General features: G+C 53.9%; 6 protein-coding genes across 6 annotated transcripts; 5 read left to right on the forward strand and 1 right to left on the reverse strand.

The window, feature by feature from the left end:
* DQ04_06931000 (hypothetical protein) lies at positions 1-305 on the forward strand (the record flags this gene model as incomplete). The annotated part of the gene is made up of 1 exon (XM_009314941.1): positions 1-305. A coding segment is annotated over one exon (305 nt), but the record flags the coding sequence as incomplete, so codon positions are not given.
* Positions 306-584: 279 nt separating this feature from the next.
* Positions 585-1433, forward strand: DQ04_06931010 (hypothetical protein; the record flags this gene model as incomplete). The annotated part of the gene is made up of 1 exon (XM_009314942.1): positions 585-1433. The coding sequence occupies one exon, from the start codon at positions 585-587 to the stop codon at positions 1431-1433; it is 849 nt and encodes a 282-aa protein (XP_009313217.1).
* Positions 1434-1689: 256 nt separating this feature from the next.
* Positions 1690-2049, forward strand: DQ04_06931020 (hypothetical protein; the record flags this gene model as incomplete). Its single annotated transcript, XM_009314943.1, has 1 exon — positions 1690-2049. One exon carries the CDS (start codon positions 1690-1692, stop codon positions 2047-2049), a length of 360 nt encoding a protein of 119 aa, XP_009313218.1.
* Positions 2050-2302: 253 nt separating this feature from the next.
* Positions 2303-3307, forward strand: DQ04_06931030 (cysteine peptidase C (CPC); the record flags this gene model as incomplete). Its single annotated transcript, XM_009314944.1, has 1 exon — positions 2303-3307. One exon carries the CDS (start codon positions 2303-2305, stop codon positions 3305-3307), a length of 1005 nt encoding a protein of 334 aa, XP_009313219.1.
* Positions 3308-4223: 916 nt separating this feature from the next.
* Positions 4224-5516, forward strand: DQ04_06931040 (putative N-acetylglucosamine-6-phosphate deacetylase-like protein; the record flags this gene model as incomplete). The annotated part of the gene is made up of 1 exon (XM_009314945.1): positions 4224-5516. The coding sequence occupies one exon, from the start codon at positions 4224-4226 to the stop codon at positions 5514-5516; it is 1293 nt and encodes a 430-aa protein (XP_009313220.1).
* A 280-nt stretch (positions 5517-5796) lies between these two features.
* On the reverse strand, positions 5797-6117 carry DQ04_06931050 (hypothetical protein; the record flags this gene model as incomplete). The annotated part of the gene is made up of 1 exon (XM_009314946.1): positions 5797-6117. The coding sequence occupies one exon, from the start codon at positions 6115-6117 to the stop codon at positions 5797-5799; it is 321 nt and encodes a 106-aa protein (XP_009313221.1).
* Positions 6118-9336: the final 3219 nt, after the last annotated feature.

A 9336-nucleotide genomic window follows, 5' to 3' on the forward strand; every position in this document is an offset into this window, starting at 1 on the left:
CGCCGCTCGAGCGGCTTGCGCTGTGGCGCGACGAGCTCACGCGAGAGACGGCGCACAACGTGCATGCGTTGCTCACCCGCCTCCTCGCCGGCGCCGGTGGGTGCGCGGGTGACCTTCTCGCGTGGGACGCCGTGCTGCGTGCGCTCAGCCAGAGCAAAGTGACGGCGCACGCGATTGTGTACGAGGACATGAAGGTGTCGCTAGCGCGCCTCACGACGGCGGAGCAGCGTGGCCAACTGCGCGGCCACTGCCAGGCCGTGGCGTTGGATGCGGTGGCCGCGCTGCTGCAGCAAATGGATGCGTGACGCCCCCTTCTCATCTTGTGCCGAGAGGAGGTATCCAGACATACACCCACACACACGGGTTGGAGCGCATCGTACCGTCACTCCGTGCGCTGCTGTTGCTGTTGCTGCTCCTATTGCTATTACTTCTGCACGCCTTGAAAAGCCGCCGCCACGGCTGAGGGCAAAGCCATGCTGCACGTCTACTCTCTTTCACCCACTCGTTTCCCCCGAAATCTTTACCTACTTACCCTTATGGTTTTTTTTGTTCGTTTTTGCTCTCCTGCTGTACCCCGAAGGCTTATGAAGAGATGTCACCCATCTCATCGTCACATTGTGGCCCGCTGTGGGGCTGCGGCGTGTGTCGACCTCGCAGACGCAGCCAAAGCTGCTGCCGCGGAGGAGGGTAACTCCGACGACGCAGCGGTGACATTGCACACTCCGTTTGCGGACGTTTCGCGGTTGCACGTTGGCGCACCTGAAGAGGCGGTACGCCGAATATCGTTATTTTATCGCCCCGAGGTGCATGCATACGGCCTGCTCAGCGCGGCGGTCATCCTTGATGAGGCGTACAGACGCGGTATTCTCGAGCGCAGGGTGGATCCGGCGAAGTTCCTGGTTCATCCTATGGCACTCATCCGTAACCCCTCTATGTTCTCACAGTTCTTTGGTGCCGACAGGGCGCCTCTATTCTCCGACCTCCTTTGTGACCTTCTTGCTCAGCATGACGCCGCCCAATCCCCGCTTGTCCTCGCCTGTCGCTCGCAAAGCGTGAACGCAGGAAGGTGGATCCCCTTCTTGCGTGGGCTTAGCCTCTGTGTGGCTGCGAGTGATCCTGTTGCTTCGCAGGCAACGACTGTCATTGAGGATTTGCTTCTGGGCGGCGGCGGCGGCGGCGGCACGCACAACAGCCTGGCAGTCCCGGGCGACTACCATGACCGAGGCGTTTCAGTCGCCGATATGCTCATGGAGGCGGCAGTGGAGTTCGGCCTGATCAGCCTCTCGCTGCTGAGCCTGTCTGTGTACCGCCAGTTCCTCCCCGAGACGCCGTACGCGGTCAGCAAGCGCTTCGCCCTCTGCACCACGAGAAGTGAGAGGCGGCAGCTGGACTGGAACGTGCGGTGCCTCGCGGCGAGGCGGCGCAGGCGCTAAGCACACCACATATGGATGGAATCGGCGTCATCACATGACACTGCGTTGCATTGTCCTTTTTTTTTCACTCTCTCCTTCTCTCCATCGGTTGTATGTGTCTCTGCGTGTGTGTGCGTGCTGCTTGTGAGGCAAGCTTGTCTGTGTCTGCACGCTCACCTCTGCTGCAACGCCGCATGAGCGGGGCCCCCCCTCCAAAAAAGAAAAACTGCTCTCTTCTGGTTCCTCCCGCGTTGTTGTAGTGCTAGCAGCAAGAGAGATGGAGCTCAACGAGCTGCAGCGCCTCGCAGCGGCGTTCTATGCACAACAAATGCGGTACACCTTCACTGCCTCGCAGCACCCATCGACGCCAGGCACATACCGCTTCGTCTTCTCGCGGCCCACCAACGCCACGCCCGAGTCGCCTGTCTACGTCACGGCCGACATCTCACGCGCCGCGAAACAAGACGAGAGCGACAGCGCGGCAACGGTGTACTGCGCCATGATCGAGGGGCTGAGCTGGCCGTACTACTTCAAGCTGCGCGGCGGCGTTGTGGACGAGGGAGGATTCTCAGAGAGTCTGCTGGAGAAGGTGGACATGCAGAAATGTAAGGTCAATGAGCGGTGCTTTTGGATGTAGCCGTGTTGCGCAGCCGCACCTCTACGCTAGATGCAACAATGAGCAGAGCAGAGCATCTCCATTCGTGGGTGAAGGTGTGCGTGTGCATGATGTGGGCTGCCGTGGCTTTGCAAGAATCCTCTCCCTTTCCTGGCGCTCTGTCTCTCGCTTCAACAGATTGCTTCTCAAAGCGGAAAGAATAGGGAGAACCAATACACAAAAGCCACAAACAAAGCGAACGCAAAAACAAAAACAAAACAGAGGAGACACCCCAATGCGCACTGGCATCGCCACCAGTCTCATCGCTCTCCTGCTCCTCGTCGCAACGGCACACGCACTCCACGTCGAGGATGCCCCAATTGTGACGAGGAAGTTTGTGGACCACATCAATCGTCTCAATGGTGGACTGTGGACGGCAAGTTACACGAGGGGGATGAAGCACATGACGACGCGCAAGGCCATGCGGCTCATGGGCGCGCTCAGAAAAAGCACCAGTACTCTGCCTATGCGGAGTTTCAGCAAAGAGGAGCTGCGAGTGCAGCTCCCCGACAGCTTTGAAGCTGCTGAGAAGTGGCCCAGGTGCCCCACCATCACGGAGATTCGCGACCAGTCGGACTGCGGCTCTTGCTGGGCTGTGGGCGCCGCCTCGGCGATGTCGGACCGTTACTGTACGATTGGCGGTGTGCGCGATGTCCGCATCTCCGCTGGTGATCTGATGTCGTGCTGCTCGGCGTGCGGCTTCGGCTGCAACGGCGGCTACCCCGATGAGGCGTGGAGCTACTTCGTCGAGATGGGCATCGTGTCGGAGTACTGCCAGCCCTACCCCTTCCCCGCCTGCGCGCACCACGTCAACAGCAGCGTGTATCCGCCCTGCCCGTCGGGGAGCGACGAAACCCCGTCGTGCAACGCCACCTGCACCGACAAGACAATCCCCCTTATCAAGTACAAAGGCAACAGCAGCTACACTGTGAAGGGCGAGGAAGGCTACAAACGGGAACTGTACCTGCGCGGCCCTTTCGAGGTCGCATTCAATGTATTCGAGGACTTCATGGCATATCAGAGCGGCGTGTACAAGCACGTCGCCGGCGGATTACTCGGTGGCCACGCAGTGCGCATTGTCGGTTGGGGCGAGCTCAACGGCACGCCTTACTGGAAGATCGCGAACAGCTGGAACGACGGGTGGGGCATGAACGGTTACTTCCTCATTGCACGTGGGAAGAATGAGTGCGATGTCGAGCGAAGCGGCAGCGCCGGAACACCAAGCATTCCCGTTGTATAGGAAGCTGGCTTGTACAGGGGAAGTAAAGCGGGAAAACAATGAAGAGCCAAGGGGCAAGAAAGGCGTGTTTTTTTTTCTGGGGGTGGGGTGGGGATTCGGCCCGGCCGCACAGGGAATTTGGGGGATGCGGGAGAGAGGGAAGATGCTGCAGGGCAAGTGTGTGTGTGAGAGAGAGAGGAAAAGGGGAGGGGGCTGTCTTGCGCCCTTGTTTCCTCTGCAGCACTCCGAAGCGGTCATCTCTTTGCCGGCTTTTTTTTTCTGTATGTTGATTGAATTTTCTTCTTTAATGCAGCGAACCTGCCCGCGTGTGACATTTGCCTTCATCAATTCTCAAGTGAGAGAATACCAGCGTGTGAACGACAAAAAAAATGTTTGAAAATCTCCTCCCCATGCGGTTAGTGCCACTGATTGCGTGTCCCTCTTGATACGCTCCCCACTTCCCCAACAACACGGTATGATTTGGTGTGATGTTGTTTTGCCTCGTTGTTTTTGTGCGTGGCTGCAGGGGGATAGAGACGAAGAGAGATGTTGAACATGGCGGCTGGCTGCTGGAGAGCAGGAGGTGCCTGCACTTCCCTCCCCTGCACATGACCCACCCCGCTTCGTGGACCCGGCCAGCAGCTGCATGAGGTTATTCCTTGTGCAGTTGGGGGAGTGTCTTCTGCTGTGTGTGTGTGTGTGTGTGCATGTTTGCTGTAACTCCAGCAGTGGACACGTGCCATGTGGAAGCTCCGCGATTGTTTGAGCAGCTTTGTGGAGCTCCGAGCGCATGCACACGCCTTTGGGACGACAGAAAGAAAAAAAATAATAATCTTTGACAGCAGAGTGGCAGATCGTTTTTTGTCTGCGTGCCGATCGCCTTGTTTCCTATGCTGTTTTTTTTTTCTTCTTTCCTTCCGTAGCGTTCACGCATAGAATGAAAAAGATTGTTTCGGTTATCAAGGGAAATGTCGTGACCCCCTCAGAGGTCATCTACGGCGGCTTCGTGCTGGTTATTGACGGAACCATACAGAGGGTTGGCTCCCGCACATCCTTGCCAACAGAAGATGAGCTGCGGGAGCGGTACGGTGACGTGCAGATGGAGGTGACCGAGGGGGACTTTATTCTCCCTGGATTTGTGGACATTCACAACCACGGCCTTGGCGGTGCGGAGGACGTGATTGGCCACTGGTCAAACCCCGAGTACTCGCTTAAGGAACTGGCGCGGTGTGGGACGCTCTGCACGCTGGCGTCTCTCATATTCTCTGAGGACCACAAGGGTCTCGTCGTGCGCTGCATTGAAGAGGTGGAGAAGCGCGTGGAACAATACATCCCCGACTGCTGTGTGCTCGGGGGCATCCATGCGGAGGGGCCGGTGATTAACGACCGCGGAGGCCTGCCCGCGTGCGAGAACAGGTGGAGTCTGGAGCGCTTCAAAGAGCTCTGTGCCACGATGCCGTCAATGCGCATTATGACAATTTCACCTCACATTGATGCAATCAACAATTACGAGCTTATCAAGCACCTGCTTCGTACAGGGGTTCGGCCATCGCTTGGCCACGATCGTGTGGCGACAAAGAAGGAAATACTGGGTGCGCTGAGACTTGCGCCATCGCAGGAACAAAAATTTCATGTGACACATATGTACAATGTAATGTCGTTTCATCATCGAAACCCTTCGCTCATCAACGTGTCACTCTGCTCCAGGTTCCCAAAGGCAGCGATTTACAAAGGCGCTCTCCCTCCATCAGTTGAGCTCATCGCAGATTTGGTTCATGTGGACTCAATTCTTCTTCAGGCAACTCTCTCGGCTCGAGGATGCGATGAGGTTGCCGTCATCACGGATTGCATATCGAAAAACCTCCCAGGAAAGCGCGTTACGTACAATGGACGCATGGGCGTCGTTCGCGCGGAAGGCGGTTGCTACCTTTGTGAAGCTTCGGGCAAGCCATCGAAGACCCTCGCTGGCAGTACGAGCACGCTGGCAGACCAGTTTATGAACCTGGTCTCCCTCTTCCGCGTGGATATTGTTTCCGCGTGCAAGATGGTGGCTACAACTCCCGCCAAAATTGCACGGCTGAACGGAGTTGGGGCGATTGAGCAGGGCAAAAAGGCAAATCTGTTGATTCTCAATTCGGAGCTAAACACGATTACAAAGCGCATGGTTTACGGGAGGTGGACCTCGCATGATGAGTACCGTCTTTTACGTCCTTCAGTGTCTCACATGTGAGTCTGCAACCAATGATAAAAAAAAAGAACAAAAGCATTGAGAAAAGTCTTTTTTTCGAAGAAGTATTACACAGAGACAGCGCCAAAGACGGGGCGTGGATAAATTTCTTATCCTTTCTCAGCATCTATGCAAAGAACCGAAGAGGAACGAAAAATCGAAAATAATCAAAAGAGTATTTGTTTTCTTGAATATCTGGATTGAGTATTGGAGGAAACCGATATGCGGAGAATATTTTATGATCCACCTCAACCAAATGCATTCTTCCTTCTATTATAAACATTTAAAGGAAGTTTTCTGTTTGAAGCACCCTGAGCCGCACGCATGTTGAGGTACTTCGGCGAGGGGCGCTCATTCTGTGAAGAATGATGTGTGTGCAAATGGTGGTGGTGGCGGTGAGGAAAGAACACGCCTGTGGAGCAGCGACTTGGTGCGGCAAAAAAACTGCGATAGAAGTGCCCGCAATGTGAGTGGTGCTTTGCCACTGTGACGGCGGGGCGGTGTGAGAAACTCTGTGACAATGTCTCGAATGACCTTTTTTCACATAATTCGTTTGACAAGGTGGTAAAGAGTCTTTTGGTGATGACACGAAGCGACTGAGCATCTTATGGATGATTTGGCAACTATACATTCTTTGTGACTGGAGGTACGCAGCAGGGAGTTTCCAGAGGTAACTGTTGCACTCGACACCATCCGAGTCTATTAAGGCTAGACTGCGGGAACTGAATGAGGGCGAGGCGAATGCGGATTGTACCACCGATGCTGAGGAAGTAATAATGCTTTAAACTGTGGGTTCACGTATAGACGTGTTGCCTTATTGCGTCCGGATTTACCCTGATTTACGATGAATCTACCAGCCTCCCGCGGCTGACTTTGGAAATATCTAGACGGCGGCTTGCAGCAGCGCCGTTGGGTAGGAGAGGCCCTACTGAAAAGGCATCTTGTCTCAGAAGATGTGAGGGAATTGAACAAGTTTCACTGCCCCCACCTGAGTAACAGGGGTGGTTTGGGAACTCACCAATAGTCTCCTTATGGAGGCGCTCATAAGGGTAGATAAAGCCTGGCCTCTCAACGGTGCGGCGCTGATGGAGGAGGTGCCTGACCTTCTGACTTTGTATTTAATAAATGATGACAGGTCCCTATGAGGAGGCGCGCTCCGGGAAAGGCATGCGTAAGTTTTGTGTCTGAGGGTGACGAAACAGTAACAAAAAACCCTAGAAGCTGGAGGTCTATACAATTATTCTTTTCACCTCTTGCCAGCAGATTTGGCGTATACTTACGGTGCCTCTGACGCCGAGCATGTGGACGGAAATCGAAGTGTCTTGTTGGGTGGGGTCTCAGTGTCAGTGTGGAAGAACAGCCGCGCGGCGCACACGACAGTGAACACGAAGAACGCTGACAGTGAGCCGTGGAACCTGCGTCTGCGCCACCGCGAGCATTTGGAACTGACCGTTGGGGGTGCCATTGGACACTTCCAGTGGCGGTGTTTAAAAGGTAGTGCAGCACACACGGGCGCGGGGAAGCAGTGCATATTCGACGCTGAACATCAGAGTGGTTGCCTCACCTAATGCTGCTCGTGTTGCGTCCGAGCTGCAGTTCCTTCCCGAAAAGTCATTTCTTGAAAGTGGGATGGATTTAAGTGCCTCTGATAATCACGACTTTCCAGTGAAAAAAAAAACGTTTTTTTTTTTGCACACATTCCGCTTGCCTGTGGCATGAGATCATTCCGTTTTTGTTGGTTCGGGGATGATATTGATCAAGTGCCAGGGTTCTGACGCTATCAGCGGTACAAGTGGGTGGGGGCGAACGCCCTCAACTGATGGCACTGTGCGGCACTCCTTATGCAGGCGGTGCCAATGGGATGACGGCTGAGGCCTTCCTGGTGGGGAGCAGCAGGCTGACATCGCCACTGGGAATGCGGGTTTTCGTTTTTAAACGAAAAAAAAACCCGAACATCAAGGAGAGGGCGTTGCGCAATGAGTCATATGCACATGGTGGCACGCGGAGCGGTTTGGCAGAGACGGTAGCCACACAAAACAAAAAAAAAACAGCAGCTGGATGGGCTTCTTGGCATTGAAACTAGTGCCTGGCGCGTGCTGTCGTGGGTCGTCTGCCTTCTCATTAATATCATACACCTATGCTCGTAGCCGAAGGAGAAAGGAACACCTGGCGTGTTCTTTTCTTTACAGCCTTCCCTCCTCAAAGCCTTGATTTTTTTTTTAGAGTGCTACTAGGGACTGTGGATGATCTGTACGAAATTGTTTTCTTTCCGAAAACTTCACTGATCTTTTTTTTTTTGTGCGCCCCCTCGCCGCGCTTCGGTGCTACTGCCACGCACCCTTCTACGGTGCACATTATTACACAGGGGCAATATTCCGTGAAGGGTCGATTGAAGCAGTGACGACATTAATGTTTGTTGCCACACGTCCGCGACGGCCGTCAAGTGATGCGTCTTGTGCGAGGCTGTTCTGGGCAGTAGGGAACCTCCAATGGTGTGGGCTGCGTGGGACTGCACATTTCGTTGGCTGTGTGGGAGAGATTAGCGTAATGAACCTCCACTGAGGTTTGGCATCTGTGCGGAGAGTTGGTAGCAACCCTACCACCACCGACGTGTGTGTGTGTGTGCGTCCATTCTCAATTTGTGTGTGATTGCATGGATGGGCGACATGTGTGGTGCCTTATGCCTCTTTCGGATTTTTGGCCTACCCTGGCGTAAATAATGCCATTGTTTTGTGTTGTTGGACTGCTTCTCCGCGTTGCTATTGATGATATGCTGGTTTGGGTGTGCCCACCAAGTGGGGAGACGCCAATTAGCGGCTGTAGAGAAGTTCGAGGGGGTCGAGGGTGAGATAAATTAGTACGGGCCCAAACTCTGACAAGGCGTCGTGTGTCCCACGTTTTATAATCTTCACTGATGGAGGACCATTTCAAAAATTCTTGGAAGGGAGCGGAGGGAGGGAAAATATAGAGCTAAAGCAGTGATAGGTTGATGGAGAGTTGTGGCGCAGTGGGGTTGTTCTCTTTCTTCTTTTGTATGCCTCCTCTCTCTCGGTGATGCGGTGACGATTGATTTGTGGTGGAATGCGGTTCTACTTTTATTAATCTGCGTGCGCATCGTTAGGTGCGTTGAGTGTAGTGGAGGAAACGAACTTTCCTCAGCGAAGTGCAGCCGGAAAGAGTACTTATTTGAGGACCACTCACACACAACAGGGCCTCTCTCCTAAGATGCGCTCTGCGCCCCACGCTTGTGAGGAATGCGTAACAAGAGAGGGAGAGTAAAAGAGAGATAGGGATCACGAAAATGAAGGCACCACAATGTGTGTAAGTGCTTTCTTCTTTTTGGTGTGAAGAGTAAGAAGGAGTGGTGTCAAGGAAGAATCCCAACTGTGGCTTCAGAGAAGGAATTGTCCGATTCGAATTGAGAAGTGCGGCACCAACGTCCATTCCTGCAGTGCTGTGTGGATTCCCGGTGTTCCTTGCGTCTGGTGGCTCTGACTTATTCAGGATGGTTGTTTTCGGTGGGGTGTGATACATGTGTGTCTTTGTGTGAGAGTGTCCCCAAATAACAGTGTTTAGGCACCTCGCTGTGGCGCATCACCATTTCATTCTCTCTCTGTTTTCATTCACTCACCTTCACTTTGCCCGGTTTCTGCTTCGTTTCGTTAAGTAAGAGTAAACCACAGAGAATCATGCCTCCAAAAAGAGGGAATGATCGGCGAAAGACTCCTGAAGGAGAAACCGTGGCCACAGAGCGAGAGCAGCCACAGCGGCCGCGTAGAGGAGTGAGAACAAGAACAGGTTCAGACAACAGCGATGTTCAGCC

This window comes from Trypanosoma grayi (genome assembly GCF_000691245.1).
Source record: "Trypanosoma grayi strain ANR4 Tgr_693_V1, whole genome shotgun sequence".
Lineage (NCBI taxonomy): Eukaryota > Euglenozoa > Kinetoplastea > Trypanosomatida > Trypanosomatidae > Trypanosoma > Trypanosoma grayi.